At 56.6% G+C, this 27,991-nt stretch overlaps 9 protein-coding genes across 9 annotated transcripts, besides 4 other annotated features; all 9 read right to left on the reverse strand.

The window, feature by feature from the left end:
• Positions 1-1,075: 1,075 nt before the first annotated feature.
• On the reverse strand, positions 1,076-1,567 carry LPMP_356870 (hypothetical protein; the record flags this gene model as incomplete). Its single annotated transcript, XM_010705313.1, has 1 exon — positions 1,076-1,567. The coding sequence occupies one exon, from the start codon at positions 1,565-1,567 to the stop codon at positions 1,076-1,078; it is 492 nt and encodes a 163-aa protein (XP_010703615.1).
• A 764-nt stretch (positions 1,568-2,331) lies between these two features.
• Positions 2,332-2,736: a repeat region.
• A 250-nt stretch (positions 2,737-2,986) lies between these two features.
• On the reverse strand, positions 2,987-4,105 carry LPMP_356880 (organic solute transporter subunit alpha, putative; the record flags this gene model as incomplete). Its single annotated transcript, XM_010705314.1, has 1 exon — positions 2,987-4,105. One exon carries the CDS (start codon positions 4,103-4,105, stop codon positions 2,987-2,989), a length of 1,119 nt encoding a protein of 372 aa, XP_010703616.1.
• A 1,285-nt stretch (positions 4,106-5,390) lies between these two features.
• On the reverse strand, positions 5,391-6,836 carry LPMP_356890 (hypothetical protein; the record flags this gene model as incomplete). The annotated part of the gene is made up of 1 exon (XM_010705315.1): positions 5,391-6,836. The coding sequence occupies one exon, from the start codon at positions 6,834-6,836 to the stop codon at positions 5,391-5,393; it is 1,446 nt and encodes a 481-aa protein (XP_010703617.1).
• A 1,823-nt stretch (positions 6,837-8,659) lies between these two features.
• On the reverse strand, positions 8,660-9,715 carry LPMP_356900 (replication factor C, subunit 5, putative; the record flags this gene model as incomplete). The annotated part of the gene is made up of 1 exon (XM_010705316.1): positions 8,660-9,715. The coding sequence occupies one exon, from the start codon at positions 9,713-9,715 to the stop codon at positions 8,660-8,662; it is 1,056 nt and encodes a 351-aa protein (XP_010703618.1).
• A 1,800-nt stretch (positions 9,716-11,515) lies between these two features.
• On the reverse strand, positions 11,516-15,592 carry LPMP_356910 (hypothetical protein; the record flags this gene model as incomplete). The annotated part of the gene is made up of 1 exon (XM_010705317.1): positions 11,516-15,592. The coding sequence occupies one exon, from the start codon at positions 15,590-15,592 to the stop codon at positions 11,516-11,518; it is 4,077 nt and encodes a 1,358-aa protein (XP_010703619.1).
• Positions 15,593-16,229: 637 nt separating this feature from the next.
• Positions 16,230-17,051, reverse strand: LPMP_356920 (hypothetical protein; the record flags this gene model as incomplete). Its single annotated transcript, XM_010705318.1, has 1 exon — positions 16,230-17,051. The coding sequence occupies one exon, from the start codon at positions 17,049-17,051 to the stop codon at positions 16,230-16,232; it is 822 nt and encodes a 273-aa protein (XP_010703620.1).
• Positions 17,052-17,686: 635 nt separating this feature from the next.
• Positions 17,687-18,257: a repeat region.
• Positions 18,258-18,704: 447 nt separating this feature from the next.
• Positions 18,705-19,639: a repeat region.
• A 25-nt stretch (positions 19,640-19,664) lies between these two features.
• On the reverse strand, positions 19,665-21,758 carry LPMP_356930 (prolyl oligopeptidase, putative; the record flags this gene model as incomplete). The annotated part of the gene is made up of 1 exon (XM_010705319.1): positions 19,665-21,758. One exon carries the CDS (start codon positions 21,756-21,758, stop codon positions 19,665-19,667), a length of 2,094 nt encoding a protein of 697 aa, XP_010703621.1.
• A 1,162-nt stretch (positions 21,759-22,920) lies between these two features.
• On the reverse strand, positions 22,921-23,697 carry LPMP_356940 (ATP synthase OSCP delta subunit-like protein; the record flags this gene model as incomplete). Its single annotated transcript, XM_010705320.1, has 1 exon — positions 22,921-23,697. The coding sequence occupies one exon, from the start codon at positions 23,695-23,697 to the stop codon at positions 22,921-22,923; it is 777 nt and encodes a 258-aa protein (XP_010703622.1).
• A 671-nt stretch (positions 23,698-24,368) lies between these two features.
• Positions 24,369-24,929: a repeat region.
• Positions 24,930-25,326: 397 nt separating this feature from the next.
• LPMP_356950 (beta-adaptin, putative) lies at positions 25,327-27,567 on the reverse strand (the record flags this gene model as incomplete). The annotated part of the gene is made up of 1 exon (XM_010705321.1): positions 25,327-27,567. The coding sequence occupies one exon, from the start codon at positions 27,565-27,567 to the stop codon at positions 25,327-25,329; it is 2,241 nt and encodes a 746-aa protein (XP_010703623.1).
• Between the last annotated feature and the right edge of the window lie 424 nt (positions 27,568-27,991).

Raw genomic sequence — 27,991 nt, forward strand, 5'->3', positions numbered from 1 at the left:
GGGGGGGGGGGGGCAGGCCGATAACGATTTAGTGAGGGAAACAACGCAATGGCTGACACGAGGAAGAACAGACGCGGCGCCTAAAACAGAAATCATCGAAAAAGGCGAAGAAACTGATCAATTTTCTGTTTTCTTTTGCCCGCTGCTTGTAAGCACTGCAAAAGAGGAAAGAAGAAAGAAAAAATGGTGATGATGCGAGGGGAGGATGGGGAGAACAAAGCTGCTGTCTGTCGCTTCGGCAGGTGACTGGGTGCACGCCTATGAGTAAGAGAGAACGCACCAGAGAGAGAGAGCGAGCGAGAGCTCTACAATTTTCTTTCCTCTTGCCCCGTGGCTAACGAAAATGAAGGGAGGAGAAAACAGCAATAAAGTGGGCGATGACGGAGGGTGATGTAGTGCTGTGGATAGTGACAGTCAGTCATACGCGGCGGTATGTGGATCATATATGTATATATACGCGGGCCATACTCGATGCAGAGGGGGGGGAGAAGGTGCGCATGAGCGTTGATAGGAAAAGAGAGAAAAGGGCAAGAGAGAACTGCACTGTCATGCAGCAGTAACACCATTGTCAGGGTGCTGATTCAAGAGCACTGCAAGTAGAGCGGGAGATAAGGGGGTGGATGAGGTCTGTTACTTTAAAAGCGTTGCCCCACTTTTCTCAAAATGCCGGCAACAAGGGAGGCGGGATCGGACTACTTCCTTACGTTCTATGGGTGGAGATAATCCCCTGCACGTGTGTGCTTGACGGAAAATATGAAAGGCATGGTCATCGTTGTGGTGACGAGGGAGAGAGCAGGAATCGTCGATAGCACACATAGACAAACACTATAGTAGACACGCGAGCAAATGAACAGAGGCACACACGATAGAGTAGTTTACATAACGGCCAATACCCATGGGCACCGACTAGTTCCCCTTACACTGACCACGAATGCATGCACATATCCAATGGGAGAGGAGCGGGAGGTGCACAAGGGAGAAATGAGTTGTAGTAGCAAAACTAAAGGTCCAACTCACGCAGTTCCGTCTGCGAAAAAAACAAAGGCTGAAGAAAAAAAAAGCGCACCGCTGCTGCTCACGACGCGGTCGCGTACCTCTTGGCCAGCGTCTCCTTCAGCTGCAGACCAAAGTCCAGCGCCTTCTGATTCATCACCGCTCGCTGCTCCTCTACCTTCGCCTCCCATTCTGCAAGCTCGGCTTCTTTGCGCTCGGTCAGCTCCGCTATTTTCACGAGCAGCAGGTCATTCTCTGCCTCAGCCTCGTGTGTAGCCTTCTCCATATTCAGATGGCGCTGCTGAAGTTGGTCGAGGTTTGATGTGGCGTAGTTGCTCACAGCCTTTACCTTCTCGTCCAAGTCACGGCTCTCCCTTTCAGTCAGCACCTCAGTCTCAGCAATGCGCCGCTCGAGCTCAGCGATCTCGGCGTTGAGGCGGAGGCCCTGATCCGTGCTAATAGCTAGCATCTTTTCTACCGCTGCGCACTGCTGAGAGAGCGACGCCAACTTCTCCTTGCGAGCCGCGATCACCTCCTCTGGGGAGGCACTCTTCTTAAAGCCCTTGGGCGGCATCGTGTGGGAGAGAGACTGGGGAAGTAGGTTGTAGAGAAACGAGTGAGGAAAAAAATATATCTACGTGTGGCGCTCACCGCTGACACGGAGGCTCTGGGGGAGGGGGGAGCAGGCGCTGTGAATGTATGCGTATCCCCGTAGCGCGCAGAGAGGAGAGGACGGAGCAAGAGGAAGAGAAATGGATCGCGAGTGTCGCTGCATGTGCCATACGAGGCACGCATGGTGCGGCGGACGCAACAACAAGAGATTCCATGAAGAATATTAAGACTTTCCACAGCATTTTGAAGGCACGCATCTTGTGATCCGTTCATGAGTGGCTGGTCCTTCATACCACAAGGACAAGCGCGAGCGTGACACCATGGTCGCGACACCTCAACGATGAACGTGTGTTCTACAAGAAAGAAGGAAAGCCCCTCCCCTCCCCGCAAACTCTTTGCCGTTTTCTGTTTGCTCAACCACGTGAAAAAGAAAAGGCGCCTGCACAACAGCGCACATCGAAAGAGCGAGCGAGGGAGAAGAAGAGCCGTAGAAAGGCGTCCATAGAGCAAGACAAGGGGCGAGGGGACGCAAAAGACAACGGCAAACCCGCACGAACAAAGTTGATCGACAACAAAGCACGAGAAAACCGAAAACAAAGCCAAAGCGACCAGAAACGGGGTAGCGGGCGGGGAAGGCAAAGACAGCGAGACACCGCCTGCCTCCCTCTCCATGAAGGAGAGAGCATCGAGTGCACAGGAGAGGAAAAAGCAATTCCTTTTCACTCGCAAACCCGTCCATTCTCCGCGATGCAGCACCACCTCAAACGCCACTCTAGCCCCAGGGCCTGTCAGCAGGCACATCGCGCAGGGCCAAGCGGCCGCCAGACACGCGCGGTACAGCAGTGCCGCCTCGGTGACCTGAGCACCGTCTCTCCCTCATGCCCCGCCCACCCCCCGCTCCGCAGGCCGCCTCACTCCCGCTCCCATTTGCGCCGGCCACCACCTGCCCCAGCCCCCCGGGGGGGGGCACGCAGAGTCCCCACACCGCTAGTCAGCCGGGGCCGGGGACGAGATGCCGCCCAGCAGCGGGGACACTTTTGCCCATCATATGGATGGCACACACGTGCTCGCTGTCGTAGGCCGCTCCGGCGCAACGCCATCCACGACCCGACCGCCGGCATCAGCAGCGGTAGAGGGAAGAAAGAGGCAGAAGAAGGAACCGATGACCACCGGTAGCACACGTCGATCAACAGCAGTGACAACAACTAAGAGAGAGAGAGAGTAGAGACACCCCCGCACAGCCTCCGAGAGAGAAAGGCTCCGAGAAGGGGCGGGGCGCCTGAATCACACCCACAACCACCGCAGACAGACGATCGGGTAAACAGCCGCCTCCCCGCTTTACGCGGTCTCTTTCTTTTTCCTTCTTTCCCTCACTTTTCTTTTACCGGTTGTGCACGATGTCGCGCACGTCCGTCAGCACGTCCTCGTGTCTCAGCGTGTACTTGAGGTTCTCGGCGACGGAATAGCGGATGGGCGGAATGGTGCGTGTTTGTAGGCCGTCCTGATTTGAGATGTCCTCAATGACACAGCCGTCGGCGACGTTGTGGATGAGGTACTCATCGCTGCCGAAGCAGTACTTGTGCCCGAAGGCAACAAACATCATCTCTACGCAGATCAACAAGTCCTGCAGCGCCGCTGGGGTATCCTCGGGTTTCCAGTACGACAACTTGGGCAACAGGCCAGCGGCTGATATGAGCTGGATGAGCAAGCCCTGCCAGAACGAAAGAAAGATGACTGCCTTGACGCACAAGAACTTCAGGAACACGTTGCGGCCCTCTATCAAGTCCTTTAATCCCATGTAGAAGTAGAGCAGTGCTGTGAAGGCCACTGTGATGGAGATGTTGTACACCAAGTACGTCCAGAACCTCCCCTTAGTCAAGTCGAACATACTCGAGCCCATCGCGTCCTTGGCTGTTAGGATGACGACGATGATCGTGACAAGCGGCTTCAGAAGCATAAACTGGAAGAGGCACAGACGACAGTTTTGCACGAAGGTCGGCGTCACCTTGATGGGCTCCAGGTAGCAGAAGGGAAAGACCTGCCGCACCGGCGGGCGGTCCTCAATCATGAGGGTGCGGTACACCGTGTCAATCCCACCCATCAGCGCCAGCATGAGTTGGAAGAAGGCGTAGATGACGTAGCTCTCGTAGGTGTCGCGAATAAGGTTGAGATACTCGGCCGCGCCAGGGGCGAGAAGGCTGATCGAGGAGATCACGGCAAACAGAGGCACCATGAACAGAATGCGGACAATCTTCGTCTGACACTCTGGGTCAGAGAAGCAGGTGAGGTGCTCAAGAATTTGGAAGCATGAAAGCAATGCCGCAAAGACGGCGCAGTAGCCCGCGACGAAGTTCGGCACAACGCTTTGGTTCTTCAAGACTGTCGACAGGATAATGTAGATGAAAAAGAGCAGACCCACCACACAGGCAAAGGTACCGGCCCAGTAGTACATCTTACGCCGCTCCGTCTTCCACCGCTGAAGAGCGGAAAAGAGGCCCATGATGTTGGTGACAGTATACAAGAAACAGACAGCGCGCAAAAACCGATGCGGGAGGTGATGGTGAAGGGTGCAAAGCGACGAGCAAAAGGCTAATAAATAAACAAAGCGTCAGTACACAGCGAGCGGAACAAGACGCGCCCACGCAACTGTAGTCCCCCTTGATCGTTTGCGCGCCTACCACCAGCACCCATGAAGTTCAAAAACCTGCCCCAACAGCACCAGGAGCAGTAGATACAGCAGCGATATGGGCACACAAAGGTTGGATGAATTAGCGACCAGCTTTGTATGACGGCGAAACACACGCAAACACACACACACACACAAAAGAAAAGAAACGAGAGCAAAAAGGGAGAAGACACAAGAATGGCGTGAGCGGAGGAGAGGACGAGGACAAATGCCTCGCGCAGTCACAGAAGCAAAAGTGACCTGTAGAGGGCTCTTGGGCAGTAGGGGGGACGGATGGGTGGAAGTCTGTGGCGCCTATCAAACTTGCAGAAACACACCAAATTCCTCGACGAAAGCAGCGGAGACGATGATGGAAGTAAACTGTGCTCACTTCTTTCCCGCGCGCTTAGTCCGCAGTGCTGCGGTGCACTAAATAAATATAAATATGTGTGTGTGTGTGTGTGTGTGTTTTCCTTTTCAATAATGTAAGGAAAGACGTGGAGAGGGGGTACACGTGACGGGGGGAGGTGGAAGGAACTGAGTGATGTACGTCGTTTCATGCGTTTACTGGCCCCTGCCGCCGCGTTGCAGAAGATGCCCAAAGAGGCGGAGAGAAGGGGTCACAGGATTGCAGAGGAAAAGGTGTTGAGGTTGCATGAGGTGTTACATCGTGAGAGCCACCACACCTGCCCAAACTGGTGGCGTGTGGGCAGAAGGGGTCACGTAGCATGGCATGGCAAAAACTCTGCGCTGGGGAGACATGATGAGGGGTGAAGAGAGAAGGAATGACAACGGAAAGCGCTACCCGTGTTCAGGTTCCGCGTTTACACCCTCAGTCTGCAATGGGAGTGTCGTTAGTTGGTAATGGGGGAGGAAGGAGGGGAGGGGGGAGAAGGCTGCACCAAGTGTTCGTAATACGACAGCTTTTAACTTCTTGCCTGCGTGCGAGACACACAGGGTGTTATTATGTCGCCATGCAAGTACAGCAGATGAGCTGTGAGATGCTCCCCATTCATGGCGCCTACTTACTCCCCCTCCCTCCTCCCCCCCAATGCACAGCGAGGTGACAAACGCGCTAAAGAACAAAGAAACAACAGCAGAAGAATACCACTCCACGTCGTCAAGCGGGAATTAGGTCAAATAAGCTCAGGGAGAGTTCACGAGCCAGTTGCTGGGCAGTACTTACTGGAATCCAGCAGTGGTAAGAGCGATGCCGCTGCGAAACGACAGGGGTGAGTAAACCCCAAGCGAGGAAGCCCTGCACGTGTTGCAGCGCCACGTCTGCTGTTGAAAACTCGAGCGGGTCAATGTGCGGCGTACACATTTGCAGCATCGCATCGTATAGAAAACCAAGCCGGCGCACCGTCAGGATGTGGGCAGAGGCTGAGAGAATGGCGGCCTTGTGCGATTGGCCATTCGCCTCAGACATCAGCGCCTTGCTCTCACCATTCCCCATGCGACCAAACACCTGATGCTGCTTGCGCTTCGGCACCGCCCCACCGTAGAAGGCGGCAAAGGCGAGGAGCACTGCTGAGTAGCCCAGGCGCTTGAGAGCCATCACGAGTGGGTTCTGCACAGACGCCGCGGCGCCATCACCACCGCCCACGGCGCTAGATCCAGCCATCGCTGACCAAGTGCCACCACCACTATCGATCCGGTACTGGCCCCAGGCTGCGGCGAAATGACGTGCATTCAGCTTCTTTGCTGCGTTCGTGGCGGTGGACAGAGATGCCGCCGCCTCTCCAGCTTTCCTCGGCACTGCGGATGGGGCGGCAACCACTTCCAGCAACAGCGGGGGGAGGATCTGATACACGCGTTGAATAAGCAGACGAACGTCGCGGCTCACAACGGAAGAACACATCGGTTGGTGCGTGGCGTAGTAGGCAAACGCATCCAAGACGACACGATTCACTTCCTCGGCGTTCAGTGTGATCGTCAAAGAGGCGTCAGCCACAAGTTCCGAGTCTTCCTCTTCCGATTCAGGATCAGACAAGAGTCTCTGGTCTTTTTCGAACTGACGCCGCAGCCACTGCACGATGCTCTGCGGCTCCGGGTGAGCAATGAAGTGGTATCGGAAGCAGTTGGACAGACGCAACGGTAGTTCCGATATCGTCCACAAAATAACGGTGCATCTCTGCTCGACAGGCATGCTCAAGTAGTGCGAGAGCCACAAATTCATCTCTTCCAGACTGCACTCCAACATGTCGGCGTCGTCAACGACAAGGTGCAGCTCCGACTGTTCTGGGTGCGCCTCTACCCACTCGACAAGCGATGCACCAAACTCCAGCGGGGTACACTCGTAGCTGAGGCGTCGCCGTCGCGCACTGGGAAGCAGGCGATGTGTTAAGTACCGGAGAAGCCCATGCGACGTACTGCGAGCGCTCACATACTCCACAGAGACGGCGGCTGCGTCGTCGCCACCGGCAGTGCGCAGGGCCTGTCGCTCACGGGCCACCAGGTACTCAAGCACGAGCGTCGTCTTGCCGCTGCTTGGCGGGCCGACAACACACACATACCCAGAGCCAAAGAGTACTGTGGCGTCCAGCTCGTCACGAAGACACTCCATAGCGGACCATACAATTCCACATAGATGCTAGAGAAGGTAACCGAGTGAACTACGTATGGTATTGAGTGACTGACTTCGCGGAGTTGGCATTCTAGCGCGTGTTCTGGCTGGGTGACTTAGAGGGACTCAATGGCAAACTCACCTCAGTTTATGCGATTCTTGGTCTGTTTTAGTTGTTAGGGTCTCGACACTGTCACGACAGAAGAGCCGCCTTTCTATATATGCGTGCGGATGGGTTTGCTCGCTCTTTTTTCTGCTCTCGTCTAGCCAAGAGCATGCTCAGAGAGAGAGAGAGATGATACGGCGAAAGATGAGGGGAAGAGAGGGGACGCGGTGATGTTATTCAATATGAAGCACGTGTGCATGCTAAGAGGTGAGAGACGAGAGCACACTGCTTCTCGGGGATATCGGTGCACCTATTCACATTGCTGACACGTGTGCCGTCATAGGCGCACGCATCCGTATCAGGCCACATGGTCGCACCTTCGCTTTCAAGTACGGCAGCCGCGAAGATGACAGCTGCATGCGCACTACCTACTCTCTCTCTCTCTCTCTCTCGATATGGTGTCGGTATTCGGTCTTTTTTTCCCCTACACACTCGCTGCGCTGAGGAAGAGAGCACGTGTGTGTGTGTGTGGGTGGGTGGGTGGGTGTGACAACACAACGATATCACAATCCTTCTTAACTAGCACTTTGCAGCCACCAAACAGTGTCGTGTAGCAGTCCAGAATAACACCGCGCGTGCCCGAAAAGCGCCTCCTACACACATGCACGCACGCACCGAGTGTCTCCTTGTCGTTCCCAACTTGTTCGTTCCACGTGTATGTGTAGGCAACTTTGCCTCGCAGCGACAACATTACGGCATGTCCTTGTACGCCTGTGTGTAGTTCCATCTGTTTGTCTTAAAATGGCGTCGCTTGCTGAAGCGATTGCGAGCGTCACAGGCGGCCTGATGCGAGGGGTGAAAGCGCTTGTCGCGCATGAAGCGATGACGGTACTTGTGACCGCAAAACCAGTGCGCCACAAAGCTCACGTTCGTCGGCTGTAAGAGCATCATGTTCGGCATCGTGGGGCGAAACAGCATACAACTCGGCGCCGTGACGCGGAAGAGCATCCTGACCGTCGTGGGAAGAAAAGAGAGGAAGAGCACTACAGTGACTCTCGCACCTTTCGTTTCCTCCTTAAGGGGCGAACTTTTATAAAATTGGCGCTAGATGTGATCTGAGTGCAGAGAGATGCTATCCTGGCCTCTCTATAGCGCATCACCGGTGCAACGCGCACGCGTACCGAAGAGGAGGGCGGGCGAGGGAAGAAATGGGAGACGAGCGCAAAGGCGAAGATGAGAAAAGATGAGCAGTGCTCATCAAGCGCAGCACGCGAAAGTGAGGTAATAGAGAAAGGCAGTCTCAAACAATGGCAAACAACACCGAAACCCAAATAAAGAGGCTGCCGGTTTATCTGTGAGCAAGGGAGAGAGGTGCTGTGCTATACAGCAGCACCAGGGCCTTCTACACCACGAGCTCTTCTCTACGAGGGCGTGATCGCGTATCAGCGAGCGCATTCGCTTCTTGTGTTCCTTTTTCCCTCTGCTGTTGCTGTTCGCTTAACTCCCTGGGAGTGCTTCCCAACGCGACACCTTCTCTATGCCCATCTTGCAGCCCAACATCACCCTAGCTGAGTACCGAAACGAAAAGTAGGCGAGCGCGTTGTCCTCATCTTTTCCACTTTGGCATATTCTTCGAGGAGTTCGGTGCATAACACGGTACCAGCGTCGTCTCCATAACTAAGAGCACCGCCCTACCCACTGGCAAGACGAGGGTCCGCTAATGTTGTTTGATGAGCTTCATGACACCTGCCACAAATGCCTCGAGATGCAGAATTGACTTCGTCCCGAGCTTCATGTTGTGGTCGTACTTGGCGGCGAGTTCAATCAGTGGGCGCTGAAGGGTCGGCGGCACAGCCGTCAGCAAGCTATCCACCAGTGTCTTCAGGATGGTCTCACCAGAGATGCACTGGGCGAGGAGATCGTAGAACTTAAGGCGCACCTCGTGCAGCCTCTTCGGTGTCTGCTCCGCCACAATGTCGTGCGAGATTTCGTCCAGAAACAACTTCCAGTCCGCCTGTGGTATTGTGGCACCGTTGCCGCTCCAATCCACCCTCGTCATCGCGGACGCCTCCAGCATTAAGAGCCCGCGGCGCAGGTTGCCATCAGAGCGCATCGCGAGTGCGTGCAAGAACGCCTCCGACGGAAGCGGTCGGCCCTCTCCCTCGCACACGCGCTGCACGGCCAGCTTCAGATTTTCCTTTGAGTGCAAGGCAACGCGAATTCCGAGGCAGCGAGACCGCAGTGGCGGGATAAGGCGCGAGGTTGAGTTGCAGAGGAGGAAGAGGCGGCAGGTGCTCATGTACTTTTCCATTGTCCGGCGAAGCGCATGCTGGGCACTGCGGCTCATCTTATCCACTTCGTTAAGCACCACCACTTTGTATGGCACGCTCTTTCCGCTGTTGACCGTGGTGTGCAGCGGTACCGTCTGCGCGATCTCACGGATCATCTGCATAACAATGGAGCGATCGTAGTAGCCGGCGTCGGATGGGTTAATATCGATGTGATGGGGTGAGCTGAGAGTGGCGATGTCCACGACCTTGCTGTCAGACACCTGCACGCTCTTGTGCTCCAGACGTACCGAGTAAACACTGGGGCCGTAGATTTCATGTAGCATGGCCATGGCGCGTGTCTTCTTACCGCTGCCCGACGGGCCGTAGAACAAGAGGTGCGGAAGATCCTGCGCCTTGGAAAGGCGGGTTAGCACCTCCCTCAACTCTGGGTATAGTTCGACATCCTTGAGAGTCTTTGGTCGATACCGGTCCACCCACAGCATGGCTGATGCAGCCCCAACCCTCACGAGCGCAGACGAGTCAAGAGAGGGGGATGGAAGACTCACCAGTGCAAGCCGCAGAGGCTCAACAATAACAACAAAAGAGCTCTAAAAGACGGCAACGCACTGCCTGCTCGATGTGCACCTCCTAGGCGAGGGTTCTGTCAGGATCTATTGAACGTTTCTCTCTCTCTGCGTGCGCCAGTAAACAGTTAGTAGCAGCAACCAGAAGTAGACGGTGCGCTCAGTGTACACTGCACTTCACAGCAACTCTGCAGGATGTCTCACACGCCGCCAGGGCTAGGAAGAGAGAGAGGAAGAAAGTCGAGAGGGAGGAAGAGAAAGAGAGAGAAAGATGCGCTAATACCGTCTTGCATGAGGCAAATACCCGCAAGCATACAGAGTCGATAAATGGCCCTTTTTCGGCAAAAGGGTGGGGAACTTGCTGCACCGTTCTCTCTCTTATGGAGAGAAGTTCTCCACCCCCTTATCGAACTGAAAGAGAGAGACCGCTAACGGGCCCTTATGTTCTTCGTTTTCTTCCCTCTTGCAGCTCGTGGCGCACGAATGAGACACATTGAATGCCAAACATATGAGAGGAAGAGAAGACAAGAGGAGAGTGCTATCACGCGTGGGTGGGTGGTGGGTGGCGCCGATGCGGTCACCATCGTCACAGAAAACGCGTAATCACCGCCGTACAACTGAGCTTACCAGGCAGCACTACCCAAAAAGCACCCAAATACGAGCGAAGGAGAAGCACAGGCACCCGCATCGGCAGGGGCATGGCGCGCTGGAGTGGGAGTAACAAGAGCAGACAAAGAGGAGGAGAACTTCCTTTAACGCCAGGCCGCACATCGGGTACGCCACCACAATTCACCTGAAAGCACAGGCACAGACGGCGATATGCAAGGAGAAGACCGACTTTGTAGGGACGGAAGATGACTCAGCGATAGGCAAACCCCTTCTAGCTCGCATGTGGCTGGCAACAGATCATCGCTGCCGTACAGTGCCGCGCCGAGCTGCGTATTGGACGCCAAGCTCCACCCTTGGCCGCTGTCACAAGAAGTGGGCGAGAGAGGGCAAGCCAGAAACGATGCCCGTCGCTTTCACCGCAGAACCATCGGTTTACAGCATTTGTGTCCCTCCTCTGCCCTGTTGAGCTCGTCAATACGTCTGCTATTTTCTTTGCTTGTGGGCGTTCGCTTGAGTAATATTGGCATTAAAACAGACATACCCACCCCACATGTGCGACGGCCCAGCGCTTCTCCTGATAGGCGACGGACATCCCGACCAGTTACGAAACCTACTGTACATGAAAAGAACCGCAACAGAACAAGGGGCAGCAAAGCCAAAGTGCCTGGGTTGACGGTGTCAGGGAAAGGGGCGAGGTGGGGAGCTTGTCAAGTGACCACTACGGGGCTGAATACTGTCTAAGGTAGAGAGACACGCACGTCGGACGAACAACACAAAAGCCAAAAAGGCCCGTAGAAGGGGAGGGAAGGCCAAGAAATAAGAGCAACGCAAACTCTGTGGGTGCGTGCATGACATTCTCTGCGTGGGCATGGCTCGGTGAGCAGGCAAAGCGAAGGACAGGGGAAAGGCGAGTGAAAACAACACGTGTAACATAATAAAACAACAAAAAGTTGGCATGTACGCTGAAGGCAACAGCGACGCTTTGCCTCTCATCCTTCTTTCCTTGCTGTTCTTTTCATCGCGCCTCACTACACCCAGCAGCAGCAATGGTTGGAAAGAGGTGATGCGAGAGTGCGCCCCAATACGCGCACCAACAGCGGTGGCGATCCGCTACTTGCGCTTGAAGAACTGCCGGCGGCGGAAGAGGTCCGCATGGTTCAACATTTTGCGACCAATTGGCGAGGCGCAGACATCCTCAAAGGAGCACGTCGCTGCAGTGCCGAAGAGAAGCCGTAGGTTCATCCTGCAGCACGGGTCTAGTTGGGCCATCCGGCGCTCACTTGTCGCTTTGAGGTGGCACAGCGAGTCCATCTCCTCCAAGGAGATGCGGCCCTCAGCGTTGGGGGCGGAGAGGATGCGAAAAGCCTTTTGGACGCCACGGATCGGCTGCGGATCGGCACACAAGAAGCCAAGCAGTGTGTATGGCTGAAGGATGTGGTTGGTGGCGTCGTGGAACGTGCACCACAAAATGTGCGTGTAGGCCTCCACCAGTGCGTCATCAAGGTAGCGGTCGAAGAAGAACGACATGTCGAAGAACTGCTCCTTGGTGAGCCCGCAAACCCCAAGGTTGGCGCGCGTGTCCAGCAGATCCTGCAGTGAAATATCGCGAATGTCGTTCTGCGCGGTGGCGGCTGCTGGCGCCGTTGCCGCAGTGGGCGGTCTAACCCAGAAGAGTAGGTGCACAACCACATCACGCCAGTCCGCAAAGCCGGTGCACTGCGGGTCGAAGGTGCTAAACAGCTCCTCTCGGGTTTTGACCATGTGCGCGGCATCCAGACCGACGGCCGCGGCTTCGGCGTAATCGCTGCCCTCCACCAAAAGCAGAAAGTCGAATCGGCTCAGCTGGTAATCAGGCGCAACGCAGCGTAACTGCTGGACGAGCTCGAGCAGTCGCGCCGCCGTCAGCCCTGGGTGCAACGTGAGCTGCGGCTCTCTCAGCTGCGCAAGAAGCGGTACATCAGTGAGGAAGCTGCAGCGCTCCTCAAATGTGGAATTGATCTTCATTGGCATTCTCGACGCGCAGACCAGCGCTGCCGAAGCGCTGCCGGCGCTGGGTGAGGCACGCGGCAGCCTCTCCTGGAGCACAGCAAATGTGGTGCAGCCCAGATGCATAGTGGGGCTCTTCTTCTCTGACTCCACACATCCACGCAAAATGTACACGGCCGTGTTAGCGGCGGCGGCCTCCTGCTCCATCACTTTCAAAAGGCCTGCTTCCATTCGCGTGCGCATCTTCCTCGCGTGCGCTTCCGCCTCCTTAAGCAACATCCGCCCACAAGAGTGAATCGCCGCCACCCGGGAGGCGGCAGCAGCCCTTTCCGCCTCCATAAACCCGTAGCACTTGGCCGTGGCGATGGCCAGGATGACGGCGGGTGCGGCAAGGCTGTTGCTCGTGCTGCTGTTGCCGCCACTGCCTCCACCGCCGGCGCGCTTTGGCGCCTTTCCCTGAGCCTCCACAGCAGCCTTCAGTTTATCCGTGATGGACGAGAAGCCATTCAGCACGCCTTGAACCACCTCCGCGAGCTGATCCTCCGCAATCTTCTCACTCTGCTCCTCCACAGCTTTGTGGCCCTTCTTCGCTACTGCTGCCCGCTTCTCCTTGGCTGGCTTTCCGCCCGACGAAGACGACGGCGAAGCATCCGCTGCAACGCTGGTTGATTGCGTGGGCCGATCGGGGGTGTTCATTGACAGCAGCGGCATGTCCACCTCGCCGTCGTCGAACCTCAGAGGTTCCCCTGTGACAGCGCCAAGGAAGAAGGAGAATATGTGCATCGCAAAGACGTAGCGATCCACCTCAGCCTGTAAGAGGCGGGTAAACCCTTGGCACACAAGTGTCTGCCAGCTCCGCATGAAGCTTGTCGTGCTAGTCAAAGTGTCAAGCAGACCCCTTGCCTCGACATCGCGCAAGGCGATGCACCTGTGCAGTGCTTCATTCAGCGCGTCCAGGGAAAGGTGTAGCTCAGCCTTGCACGCTGGTAGCACTCGCATAGACGCTGGCAGCGAGTCGAAGCTCCGCTGGAAGCGATGCAGGATGGCCTGCTTGTCATCCGGCCGCTCCCAGTATAAACCCATTTGGGACTCTACCCTCGTGTAGTAGCGGAGGAAGAGTAGCACCAGCTGTGTCGTCCTGCGCCAGGTGCCGGCGTAGTCAGCCTCGTAGAGCTCCGTGAAATTTGCCAGCGCCTTGAGGATAACGCTTGCTGCAGCAGCGCTCAGCTTCGTTGCCGATGAGCTAGATGTCTTCACCACGGTAGGCTGCAGGACCGGTGGGATTGGGGCGCCTTTCTCGGTGTAGAGCTCGATGAGCCGCAGCCGTTCCGCCTCACGGGCGACCTTCTGAGACGCCCATGTTGCCTCCAACTCGCTCAGCCGGGCAGCGGAAGCATCGCGCTCGTCGAGAAGCTGCTGGCTAATTCGAAAGTTGGAGATAATTTGATTCACCGCCTCCAGTGCCTCCTGTTGCACCTCGATGGCTGGGCCATCGCCCGCTAGCTCGTAGACACGGGCAAAGATAGACCCCTCTGACTGCTGCGCAAGCCATCGGCGTGTGGCGCTCCATCCCTCGATGTGGTGAAAGACAGCTTCATGCAGCTCCACCGACGACGCATCCGGGCGACCCAGCGGCACCATGTACGGAAGCCGCTCCTGGGGCGGCGGATTGTACGTGAGGTGGTACCTGTCTCCTGTCTCGCAGTCCGTGCGCAGTCCTGCGAAGCGGTGGAAAACCTCCTCCGGGGCACAGCTAATGTGCAGTACCCCGGAGATCACCGTAGGAAGGGAGGCTAGCTCCTGCTCAGCCTGCGCCACAAAGGTGCGCTCCGCTTCCTGGGCGGACTGTGTGTCCTCTACCTCCGGCAGCACTGCAGGAGGAAGGGTGGCAAGGTCGACCTTCTTGAGGGGCCGCGCCTTGGGCTCCTGCTTTGCGGGTGTATCGCATTCCGTAGAAAGATGGTCGGGTAGGCACAAAAGGGAGGGCAAATTCTCAGCCGCTGCCTCCGCGTTGGTCGCACCATCGTCGACGTCAGCAGTCGTTGACAGTCCCCATCGCTGCGCAATCTTGAGATGCGGGTGTACTGGTTGGCTGCTGAGACGCTGCGCCAGTGCCTTGTACGCATCAACGGAGCGGACGTCACCCTCGAGCAGAATGGCGTCATACGACAAACCCTCACGTGCGTTTCGTAACTCCGCCAACTGCAGGCACAGCATCTCCGTCATGAGTTGCACGTCCACGGTGCCACCACCCAAAAGTACTTGGCGCAGGCAGCGCCCGAGAGGGGCCCAGTCACCAGCGCCTTTTCCCTCTTCCTTCACCGCCTCATCAGAGGCGGCTTGCAGGGCGCGCTGCACCAGTGTCTCATCGGAAATGCACAGGAAGCGATATTTTGACTTCAAAAAGCTGGCCAAGATACTCTTGCCGCTGTACTTGGGGCCATCTAGTACTAAGATGGGCACCGAACACAGCCGCAGCACCTGCGCCAGCGGTGGAGTGGTTCGGTGCTGCCTGTAGCAGAACTCTAACAGGGCGAGAAATGCTGGGCTAGACTGGGCGTACGGGCTGCCGTGGAAGATTTGATCAAACGCCTCTCGCACGACTGCGGCAGTGGTGTCGTCGACGCTGGTCCGCCGCCACAGCGTCGCATTTACCAAAAATGCCGTCAGCAGCTTTGCGCCTGCGCTGTCGACGTGGCTCGCCTCTATTTCACTCAAGCACTCCGCAGTGCGTTTCATCACGTCTTCCAATGTTGTGCTCACCGCTGCGTTGCGGTCGCCGAGCAGCTGAGCGGTGTACCGCGAATTCAAGTCCTCCCACCGTGACTGATCGCTCGCCTCCACGCTGCGCTGCGCCTCCACCTCTCGCTGATGAATACTCTCAAGAAAGGCCGCGTCGCGCAATACTTTGTGCTTCTTAGCAGACTCGATATCGAGCTGGCGGGTGATGGTCCTCTCGCAGACCTTCGACCAGCATGCTGCAGTGTTTCGAAGCGTGAGCATCAAGCTCTCCTCTGCTATGGAACGGCGGGTGAGGTGAAAGCGAGCATCACTCAGAAAGCAATCTCTGAATTGTGCGATGCGCGTCTTGAGGAGGTCATCTTGGTACTCGTTGCGCAGCTGGCGACAGCGCTCACGACTGTCACGCTCCTCCTTGCGTGCCCGTGCAACAGAGGTTCGGTAGTCGTCTTTGATGTCCATGTGTCGAGTGCGATCCACCTGGTAAGTACGTGCGCGTATGCAGGCGTGCGTGGGGCTTCGAACAGAGAAAGGTGCACAGAGATACACGAACGCAGGGTCGTTTGGCGGTCGGAAAGGAAGGGGCGGAGTTAGATGATATGGCACACGGAAAGAGCGATTGAAGAGAGAAAGGGGTGCATGTATGGAGGAAGAATGAAAAGCGAGACTACGAACAAGGTGAGAGCGTCCACAACGGGGCCACACGCTTGTTGAGCCATTCACCCTATTGGTGTGCGCGCGCGTGTTCGGGTCGTGCGTAGCCAGCGAAACAGAGACGGCCTCTACTTGGCTTCGTCCTTTTTCCTTCTTGCGCTCTCGTCTCTCCGTACACCTACACAGATGTGCACACACACGTCAGTCTAGAGACAGTACGCACGTTAACAAATGTACAGTAAAAACGCATACTTATCCGCCCGCATGCATGCAAAGCCGTCACGCTGTGTGTGACCTTCACGCACACTCTCGACTGCTCCCCTCTCGCATTCTTCTGAGAGAGGGGGGGGGTAGGGGAGAAAGAGAGGCAGCAAATCAGTAGCGGGACGCCAACAATCTGCGTCATAATCTGAAGAAGAAGCGGCCCCCTGCCCGGGCAGCTAGCTCAGAGGTTGCGGCTCCACGGCTGGGCACCCTTGGGGGCAGGCTTCGTAATGTTGATGCGTCGCATCGCTAGATTGTATTCATTGTACGTCTTAAAGAAATTGAGAATAGGGTGGCGCACCTGCCGCCACTGAAGACGACCCTGTCTCCACAGCCGCCAGTCCACCGTCAAACGTTTGCATGACGGGTGGAACAGGTACGCGAAGAGCACTGGCGTGACGTAGCGGCAGGTGTCCGAGATGAAGGCCCAGGCCCAGTTCTCACCGGTGAAGATGGCTTCCGGCTTCATGATTTTCTGCTCTACTACAAAGTAGGCCGTGCCCTTGTGGTGTGGGTCATCCACGAACTGATTACGTGTCGAACCCACCACCTCCAGGGCGTGCTGAATTTCCTGAACGTCATCGATTTGCGACTCCAAAATACGTCTCACTCGCGCGTTGTACACGCGCTTCTGCACACCGTACATGACGCGCTCAGAGTAGCGCTGCCGCTTGTAGTATTTAGGAAAGACCATTGTCCGAGTGCAGCGGTAAAACCCATAGAGATGAACCAGCGCAATGGGGTAGCTGGCGTAGGGGAGCAGCATGGAGTACACGAAAGCGCGGATGGGTGGTATCACCATGCCGAAGTCAATATAGCCAAGGCGATCGCGGGTGCGGCTGCACGTGTGAAGCGGCTCCTCCCAGAGGTCGGTCAGGAGGAGCCCTTGAAGCGTCCAAGTGGTATTCGCAGATGCCTGTCGCGTCCACGCCGGGCCACCCGTTCGCTCCGGGAAGTGTGCGGCCAACGACTGTGAGGGAGAAATCAAGGGATTGGACGACATGACTGCGGTACCACTCCGTCTCTCTCCGTCTCTCTCTGTGTGTATGTGTGTGTGTGCTGGGGGAGTTTTCGGTGCGAGTATGGGTCGATGCACGCGAAAAGCAAACCCACGAAGAAAAGAGCCGGATTCTGAGTAAATGAGCACCAAAAAGAAGACACAAACGCTGCTGTCTGCGGAGAAAAACGATTCCCTTTGTTTGTCAGCTAGTCGACATCATCACACCATACGTGACGTGAGAGACCGCTTCTTCAGCCCAGACCCACCATCCTGCATCCGCGATAGAAACGCGTGAAGAGAGGTGTAGCCAGAGGGAGGGAGGGGGGAGACTCGGGGTCGCAAGGTAGTCACATCCATGAGACACGTGGGCGTCGGCGAGCGGAGTAAAACAGCTGACGGGGATAGCTGTTGCCGCTCATCTTGCACTGCCTTGGTTCCTCTCTGCACATCACCAGCAGTTCCATCATATGTTTCAGGTAGCTCACCGGAGTGTAAGACACAGATGCACGTACCCACACAAACGCTAGCTCGCCTACAGAAGTCACTGCATTTGCCAACGTCCATGTACGCCAGGAGAACAGCTGTTTGGAGTATAAAGCACAGTGCCGAAAGACACACTTGAGTAGCGTTGTCCCTCGCAAACCCGTCCATTCTCCGCGATGCAGCACCACCTCAAACGCCACTCTAGCCCCAGGGCCTATCAGCAGGCACATCGCGCAGAGCCAAGCGGCCGCCAGACACGCGCGGTACAGCAGTGTCGCCTCGGTGACCTGAGCACCGTCTCTCCCTCATGCCCCGCCCACCCCCCGCTCCGCAGGCCGCCTCACTCCCGCTCCCATTTGCGCCGGCCACCACCTGCCCCAGCCCCCCGGGGGGGGGCACGCAGAGTCCCCACACCGCTAGTCAGCCGGGGCCGGGGACGAGATGCCGCCCAGCAGCGGGGACACTTTTGCCCATCATATGGATGGCACACACGTGCTCGCTGTCGTAGGCCGCTCCGGCGCAACGCCATCCACGACCCGACCGCCGGCATCAGCAGCGGTAAAGCGCTCCAACCCTCCCCATGCCGCAGGCACCCGACCCTGTCAACGTCGGAAGTGCTTCGGCACTGGCAGCGATGATGGGGGCTGCTTGGCGTCCTCACACAGAGTGGGGGGAGGAGGGCTGGGCCCTGGGTACCACGCACTGAGGTGCTCCCAGCTAGCAGAGTGAATTTGTGCAAGATGTGACAAACAGGAGAGCAGACAGGCAAGAAAAAAATGCGCAACAGTGCGCAGCGAGAAGGGTTTCGCAAAGAAGAGAGCGGCGATGTGAGACACAACATGTAAGGTTAAGAGTAGCGGCATGCATATGAAGGATGACAGGAGCAAAGAATGAAGGATGCCCTACAAGTACTCTACAGGGAGAGACAAATGGCGGGGGAAGAAGGAAGGAGGTACAAGAGACACTCCCTTCCCCCTCTCTTTCCCCAAAAGACAGAGGCAAACCATGCCGAGGGAAAGGCGTGGTGAAAGCCAAGAGAGATGGCGTCACTTCGACGAGCACGTAGGTCACCAACTCACAAGCACGCATCTCTGCACAGTGTTCGACACGAATGCTCTGCTCCGCTTTTCCCCTTTTCAACGGTGGTTTCGGCACTGATAATGCCAACAACCACACTGTGGTATCTGGGCGTAGTACCGACTCTGTGCGGAAACCCAAGCAGCCCTCCCCACCCTTTCCCTCAGGTGCGACTGTGGACTCTCCGTGTCGGCGGAGAGGTCGAAGGCGGCGCTGTGCCAACCAGGCTTGCGGTCATGGTCATGTTTGTCCCTGCTCATTAAGAATCTCGGCAGCAACAAAACAGATGTGTTCCTTAGCAAATATTTGATGCTTGAAACGGGCCCCAAGATCCAATAGTGTGCAGGCGCTGGCAGTCACTGCTGGCATGGTGAACCAGATTCATACAAGTAACCCAGAGGTCAACAGAACACCCATTGATGGACGAAAAAAGTGCAAAGTGCCCCACTCCGATCAGCCTCACAGCGCCTGGGCGCGAAGCGTGCGGCGCCACTTCCCTCCAGCCGGGTGTGCTGATGAGGTACAGATGTTGGAAGCATGACGAGACCACTCCAAAAAGGACCAACGAGTCCTCTAGACTCCCATGTGAATAGTCACCGCACCATCCCATGGAATGCAGAGGCTTGAAGTGACTCGGGGTGAGAGATGGCATCCAGGCAAAGAGCAGGGCCTCAGACGGTTCTGGCTTGCAGTTGATCGACTTCCTGCTTAAGCTCATCCGGCACGCACCTGCACCACCCCTTGTTACCTGCACAACAGATGGCACCGCTTTCCTTCTCGAACAAGGCTCTCAACGCCGCCCGTTGGGATCAAGGCGCCCCATCTACCCAACTCCGCCTGGCGCCTATCGCGCAGCACGTATCCAAAGAGGGGGCGGGGAAAGAAAAAGAGAACCCGTTAGACGCATGGCCCCCCATTCAACAGCAGGACGGCACGTGCTAGACAACAAGGATTTAGCCGTGGTGCCGCAAAGATAGGTGCGTTGGGGTTATGGACGTATACTTGCTGACTTCTCCGTGTTGAATCGACACGATGAAAAGGAAACAAACTGCCTTCTCAGTCGTGCCATGTCGCGCCAATGCTCTTCGCCATGAAGGCGTACATGTCAGAAGTCTCCTCGATGGTCTTGCTGATGGGCTTGCCAAAGCCGTGACCTGCAGCCACCTCCACACGCGCCAGGAAGGGACCACCCAACTCCGGGTTCGTGTGCTGCAGCGTGGCAACGTACTTCAGCGAATGCAGCGGCACCACACGATCATCGTGGTCGCTGGTCACCACGAGGATCGCCGGGTACTTGACGCCGGTGCGCACATTGTGGATGGGGCTAAACTTCTCCAACACTTTAAAGTCCTCCACCTTGTCTGGGTTGCCGTACTCTGGGATCCAAGCATGACCGATGGTGAATTTGTGAAACTTGAGCATGTCCAGGACGCCGACTTGGCACACGACGCACGAGAACGCCTCAGGGGCCTGGTTAGCGCAGGCAGCGACGAGGAGGCCACCATTGGAGGCGCCCATGATGGCCGTCGTGGCAGGGGAACCGATGCCATTGTCGTGGAGGTGTTTCGCGGCGCTGATGAAATCGGTGAAACAGTTTTGCTTCTTCGTGAGGCGCCCGGAGTCGTGCCACGACTGGCCGTACTCGCCGCCGCCGCGTATGTTCGGAATTGCGAGAACACCGCCGAGATTCTGCAGAAAGACGATGTATGACGCCTTAAAACTAGGGGTCAGCGAAATGCCGAAGCCACCGTAGCCGTACAACATCACTGGTGAGCTGGCAGACAGGGACCCCTTCCTGTACACAATAAACATCGGAATCTTTGTGCCATCCACGGATTCGTAAAAGCGCTGCTCAGTGGCGTAGTCGTCGACGTTGAGGTCGTCCACCGTGTCGTCTCTGTAGACAGTCAGTGAGCCCTGCGGGTCGTTGATGTCCATCACATAGGAGCGACCGGGCAACATGAACGAGGAGATTTTGAAAGAGACGAAGTCCTTCTTGTAGCTGGCAAATAAGGAGGTGACAGTGCCAACCGGCAGGTCTATCTTCGTCAACTCCGCTACCTCGTGCAGCTTTCGGTAGTACAATACATCCTTGACGTCCTCAAGGTAGACCATGAGCAGCGTGTCCTTCACAAGCGCAGCCATGCTCAGCACCGACTGCTGCTGAGGAACGAGATCGACTTCCTCAGCAGTATCAAACTCAAGGGAGATAATTTTTTTACGTGGGGCTTCCTTCGTGCTCGTCATGTAAAACGTCTTGCCCTCGTTGCCGAGGTAGCGGTACTCGCCGACGAACGTGTTCACCACCTTGTTGAACGCCAGCGGCCTCTGCAGGTCGCCGTAAGAGGCGGGCAGTTTCGCAATCCAAATAAGGTTGTACGGCTCACATCCATCCATGGCGCTGATGACGAGGTACTCCTGGTCGTCTGTTACCTTGGACGCCAGGATCCACTGGGGGTGTTCGGGAACCTGCAGAATGACCACATCCTCCGACTGTGCAGTGCCTACCTTGTGGAAGCACACGTACTGATTCTGTGCCAAGTCTGTCTCGGCACCCTTGTCGACCTCCTCACTCAGCTCGGGGTAGCGCTGGTAGAAGAAGCCCTCATTCCTCCACCACGAGATGCCGGAGAACTTTGACCAGTTCAGCTTGTCCGGAAGCCGCTCCCTCGTCTTCGCGTTGAGCACGTGAATGTACTGCCAGTCGCTGCCCTTGTCGCTCAGGCTGTAGGCAAACATCTCCTCGTTCTCGCTCCACGCATGGGCCTTGAGCGCAGTGGTGCCGTCGGCGCTGAGTGTGTTTGGGTCGAGAAAGACAGATGGCTTGTCGTCCCTGAGTGATGTTGCCTGCATGATGACGCTTTGGTTTTGCAGGCCCGTGTTGTAATGGTAGTAGTACTTGCTAGCATGCAGGCTGGGGTTGCTTGTACGCGCGTAGTTAAGCATCGCCGTCACGCGCTCCGCTATCTTGGTTCGCGTCTCGTGAGAAGACCTCATGTAGGTCTCAAATGCATCGTTTTGTTGCCGCACAAACTCCTTCGTCTCGGCATTGGATGGCTCCTCGAGGTAGTTGTACGGCTCGTGGATTGTGCAGCCGTGCAGCTGGTAAGTCACAGCCGCACGGCGGGCGGTAGGGTAGAAGGACTTCATGCCGGAGCTCTGTTTGGTGTGGGTGAGATCGTGGGGCAGAATCGATAAAGAGGTCAGCAGCGCGGCCAGCGAGAGAGGAGGAAAAGCTATAAACAAAGGCTTTTCAAGAAGCTCGGAATGAAGGAAGCAAACAGAGCGATACCTTAGCAGCAGAGCCCCCGCGGGGGTGATCCGTGATCATCCATGCATGCGTATGTGTATGTGTGTGTGGGTGTATCATTACCCCAGATATTGGCAAGAGGGGAAGAGAAAGGACGTTAGGGAGACGAAGCGAGATCGCGGAGAAGACCAGGTAAGAAGACTGTTGAAGCCATGCACAACGGTGTGACACTTGGAAGGCCATTCATGTACACTAAAACCGCTACAACACAACAAGAAGGTTCGACAGAGCCCCACCCATCAGGCGCGCTCTGGTGAAACATGACGTCGACACGGGTAGGGGCGGCACATGAAGTGCTTCCCACACATGTCCGTACTGACATATGGTGCCGGGTAGGACACTAAGCGCAATCTGCGGACAGCTACACCGCGCGACAGCAAGGAGGTATGCGGAGAGAGAGGAACAACAAGGGGAGAAAAACGAAAGCTCCTCAATGCGGACTCACCGTGTTGCCACCCGATCGCAGTGTGCGCTTGCTCCATGCTGGATTCGTAAAGATGCGTTACTACAAGGTGTGCCTACTAGAGAGAAAACAACAACAAAGCCCTAAGAGAGAAACCCAAGATCTCTGATACATAGCGACAAGACGCGCGAGTTGTGGTGTGCAAACATGACCGAGGGACAGAGAATGAAAGCCGCGCTTTCAATAGCGACAGAGACACGCTTGGTTTGCAAGGAAATTCCCTCCGTTCCCCTCCCACACTCCATATGACTCCTCCTACGTTACCTGCCACAACAGTTGATGCCAGCGAGAACGGGGAGTGGTGCGAGCATCCAGTGTATGTGGAAGCGTAAAAGGCGCCGTGGCGGCGGCGGCGGCGAGGAAGTCAGGGAGCTATCTGGGCAACACAAAGTGCATCCACCCTGACGTGCCTGCAGAAACGACTGTTGGCTCTCTCTGCGACCGCAGGGCGCGCTCTTGCACATGGCGCATGCGCATTGCTCCAGAAGGGGGGAGGGGGATTGCACCACGAAGCAAAGCCACGCAAAGCAGCGCTGCACTTAGACGCCGTTCTTGAGTTCCTCGGCGTCGTAGAGAGCGAGACTGTCGAGGTACTTGCGTAGCATCTCTGTCTCAATGTTGTCCTCCCAGGTCGTCTTGGTCAAGCGCGGAGGCGGGATGGTGGTGTAGTCGGCCTCACCGGACGCCTGCGTCTCCTTCTGACGGCCAACAGCGTTGTTAACGTACGTTCCCTGCACATCCACAGCAAAACCCTCCACGATAGAGCGGTCCACCATCACTTTCAGCACCAGCGTATAGCCGGCAAGCTCCTTGCTGTCCTTGACAACCTGCTCCGCTACCTTCTTCGCCTTCTCTATCAGGGCCCGGTCCTGCTCCTTACCAGGGGCGACGTGGATTTTGGCTGTTACACGCTTCATCTTGGCGTTGACGTAGGTCTCGTACACCTCAACCACATCCGGAAGCAAGTCTAGCATGCCGTTGCTCTGCATCCACTCCAGCGTGAAGATCGTCGGAGCAGAGAGTGACTTGAACTCCTTCACCTCACTCACCACCACGGTACGCTCCCAGAAGACTGGCAGCTTCGGGATGGAGGCGGCGATGGTCTGGAAGTCTTTCAAAATGGCGTCGAAGCTGTTCTTCGGCTCCACGGCCTTGTACAGGAACTTGGCGAAGGTGACAGAATCGCTGGGGATGATATTAACAGGGAAGTGCATGCGCTCAAAGTCGCTAGCGTAGAGCTTCTTCAGCTCCTCGGATGGGGTGTAGAAGCGTGCCACCCTGACAGACGGCACGCACACGGAGAGACGGCGGAGCATTTTCTTGTATCCTTCGTAACGGGAGAACCGGCAAGGCGAGCCCTTACAGCGACGTGACGGTGTGTGGTGGAAAGAGGAGGGGGACAGCGGTGAGCTCGGTGCTGGAGAAATTATCACGACACAAACGTGTGTGTGTGGGTGTGGGGGGGGGGGGTCTGATCTCCGCTCAAGGCGTACGAGGCGTTCAAGAAGGGAAGCGAAGTCAATGGAGGAGAGACGAGAAAAGAAGCGGAAGAAGGGAGAGACAATGCAACGGAAAGCGGAATGGGGCGAGAGGCAGACAAATTAGCCACGTTGACAAGTTGGCGAATAGAAGCGCTACCTGCTAAGGGAGGGGGACATATATGAAGCACGAGTTCTTGCAAGCAAAGGTCGTGAAAGTGAGACTTGTAGAGTGGCTGCTCGCGTCTCCATGGCAGATACACGCCTCAAGTGGTCTTCTTCCCTCCTCTCCTCTCCTGCTCGTGAATGAAGCCTCAAATGCTGAGAAAAGGGGGTGACTCACGTCAGTAAAATCTCATCTTCTTTTCTGCTTACGGAGCAACAGAGCATCAACCCCAGCACCTTCACTACCACAACGCACAGCCCGACCGCAAGAGCGAATCAGTAGAGCTGTAGTCATCAGTTACAGCACTGAATGGAGACGTGCATGCCATAATATGTGTCCCTCGCAAACCCGTCCATTCTCCGCGATGCAGCACCACCTCAAACGCCACTCTAGCCCCAGGGCCTGTCAGCAGGCACATCGCGCAGAGCCAAGCGGCCGCCAGACACGCGCGGTACAGCAGTGCCGCCTCGGTGACCTGAGCACCGTCTCTCCCTCATGCCCCGCATACCCCCCGCTCCGCAGGCCGCCTCACTCCCGCTCCCATTTGCGCCGGCCACCACCTGCCCCAGCCCCCCGGGGGGGGGCACGCAGAGTCCCCACACCGCTAGTCAGCCGGGGCCGGGGACGAGATGCCGCCCAGCAGCGGGGACACTTTTGCCCATCATATGGATGGCACACACGTGCTCGCTGTCGTAGGCCGCTCCGGCGCAACGCCATCCACGACCCGACCGCCGGCATCAGCAGCGGTAAAGCGCTCCAACCCTCCCCATGCCGCAGGCACCCGACCCTGTCAACGTCGGAAGTGCTTCGGCACTGGCAGCGATGATGGGGGCTGCTTGGCGTCCTCACACAGAGTGGGGGGAGGAGGGCTGGGCCCTGGGTACCACGCACTGAAGTGTCCCTCAAGCGAAGGGCCGACAAACACCCCGAACCAGCAAAGGAAAAAAAAGTTCCAAATTCACGATGAAATGTACCCCGCCAGTGAGAAAAAGAGAGCACAAAGAAGAGAACACGTGCAGTGCTAGCCAACGAACCAGAGGCTTGGTAGAGCAATGAGGAGGGGGCTGGGCAAGGCAAAGTGATGAAGAGGAGAAGAGTGATAAGCAACGTCTGTTTGATATGGAATAGTGTGAAGGGGAAGAGGCCGAAAAGGATTGTAAGAGAGCGTGGAGAGGAATACGCAGGTGTAACCTGCGTGCATGCACTCAGTACTCTCAACGCACAATATTTCTCCACAAGTCATGCGCCTCTCTGCTTCCACAGCGAATAACGTCGTTCCGTTGTAGGTGTACTCACTCCGCTTAGGAAAGGATATCATTCAGCTGCGTCCCTCTATCGATGGGCTGCGGTGCGGCAGATATTTGCCCTAGTGTTGCTTGCCTTCCGCGCTCCATACTATTCGCGAGCAAATCCTCGATGGTTCTCGTTGCGGTTGGCGGTGATGGCGGCGCATGTAATCCCGGTGCTGCCTGAAAGGCTGGCGAGGAGCCAGCGACGGGGGGAGGCAAAACACTGAATAAGACATCAAGGGGATCTGCATGCTGAGCACCGTTGTTGCCGCTTGCCACCTGGTGCCGTGCCCCGGTTCCATCCCCCGCAAACTCAAACATATCGTTCCCTCCTTGGGCAGCGCTAGGCGCTGGTGAGCCGTCCTGGGTGCCCATCGGCGGTGTCGGCGGCAGCTCCGCTGCATCATCGTCCTCAGTGTCCTCCTCGTCGAACTCCACGCCCGCCAGCCCGTAGGGAGGGAGAAACGACTGATACGGGCGAGCGAATACGATAGCGGCAGTGTTGAGGGACTTCTTTAGGTCTGCCATCGTCATGGCATCGCTGAAGGTGCGATCCACATTCACAGGCACTACTTGGCCATGGACCACCTTTCTCATCTGCTCTACAGTAATGCTCTTGGAGAGCAGACGCCAGTACGCAAATGCGCGGTCACGCACATCAACGTCGTCGCTGTGCTTCGTCACCATCTCCAGCAGGTGATTCAGCTGCGGCTCCATCGTCTGTGGTTCTCGCAGAAACATCTTCACCGCCGCGCTGAGGATCGAGAGCTGCACACGCTGCTCGTGCTCCATGATGGTCTCAATGAAACGCTGAATAATGTCCTTACCGTTGCCGATGAAGTCACAGTACTCGCCGAGCATCCACAGAAGCGACACCTTTGCCTCCTCCCCAGCGACGTCGTCAGCGCCGTAGTCGGCCACCAAGGTATCCAGCATGAGTAACTCTGGGTACTTGCGCACAATATCCTTTGCGGCTGTCACCACGTCGGGTAGCAGCTCTGGCCTCCGATCAACAATCTGCAGGAGAAGGTTTGCACAGTCAGGCGCCACGGTATCTACCTTGATGGCGAGCAAGGCGATGGCGCGCACCACCTCGACCACAAACACCATATCGACCCCCGATGCGTACTCAGCAAACTCCTTGACGATCTCCGGCGCCGCGGATGGCGTGGTCAGCTTCAACAACAGGCGCAGCTTTTCCAGTTTAACGAACGGCGGGTCACTGTAACGCACATAAATGACATCAAGGTTTGTCCGCAGAAGATTCGGAAAGATGACCAGCAGTGCGTGAATGTCCCTACACACGATGTACTGCGTCTCAGCATCACGCTTCACCAGCGTTAGGAGGGCCGTGTTGACCCGCACAGTGCAGCGCTCAATCAACTCTGGTGAGCACCGACTCGCGAGATTGGCGACTACTTTGATTGCCCCCATCACAACCGCCGGGTTCTGGTGGCTCATACGGGGCAGAACGCGCGTCAGCAGAGTTTCGGCGCTCTCCTTGTCACAAGGACGCTGGGCAGCCAGTAGTTCAAGGATGTACTGTTGCCCCCACTCATTGCACTCTGGCAGGTGGTAGACGAGTCGATTCACCCATTCGCTATTACTTTCAATCTTCTCGCTACCGTAGTCGTTCACCTCGCACACTATGGCCGCGGCGTTAGATGCGACCATTGGGTTGTTGTCGTTAAGGAGCTCCACCAAGTCCTTCTTGAAGTCCAGCTGGTAAAAGAGCCTCATGTCATCATGAAACAGCTTGCCGAGGCCCATGGCGGCGGTCTTGCGCACATAGGGGTCCGGATCAGCCACAGCGCGGCGCAGCGGCTCCAGTGTGTACTCGAGCACCGACGCCACCCGGATGCACATCATTGTCCGCACCGCAAGCGCCCGCACAATAGGGGAGCTGTTCGTAGTGTCCTGTAGAAACGTATTGACAGCCAGCAAGGCCTTCTCCGGCTGCAGACGTGCGGTGCTAAGCACATACAAGTAAACGAGCTTCTTGAGCTCCAGATCGGTCGATGGAGCCAGCTTCACGACGTCCACAAAGAGGTAGCTCACGTCCCGCCCCATCGTCATGTTGGCGATGATGCGCTTCACCGCAGCCTTTTTTCGATAACTGTCTGTGCCGTTGAGGTCATTGTGCAGCTCCGCAATTTCGCCTCGGCGCGTCTGCGCAAAGTACTTGGATCCCATCTTTGTTGCCTCCAGCTTGCGCTGGATTCTCTCGCGCGCCTTGCGGAGAAAGTTCTCCATAGCTAGTACTTCTATGATTAGCGTGATGAGGGGTGCGTGCACGACGCTTTCGATGGCTCCGAGAAAATGACCTTGAAACAGAGGCACTTGAGCAGGAAAACCGATTTCCTGTCAGTTGTGCCTCCTCGCGCACCACAGCGACCGCGGCCCAGCGCTTCGCTTTCCGTTGCAACAGCGCTGCCTTGCGTTACCGAGGACACCAGCGCAGAGAGCAGCCTGAGGAGTTGCAAGCAAAAAAAAAAGGCTTGTGTGTGGATGTGAGGGACAAGAGATAAGTTTCAGCAACAGTACGCGCGTCGGGGCAATATTGTTCTGCGTCGACTTGCAGTGATTTCTTTTCGCGCACCCACAGTGCTCCACAGACAATATCAATTCAGAAACGCGGGGAGAAGAAAGGAACGCGGGATGAATGAGCGAAAGTGGG

Source organism: Leishmania panamensis (genome assembly GCF_000755165.1).
Source record: "Leishmania panamensis strain MHOM/PA/94/PSC-1 chromosome 35 sequence".
Taxonomy (NCBI): domain Eukaryota; phylum Euglenozoa; class Kinetoplastea; order Trypanosomatida; family Trypanosomatidae; genus Leishmania; species Leishmania panamensis.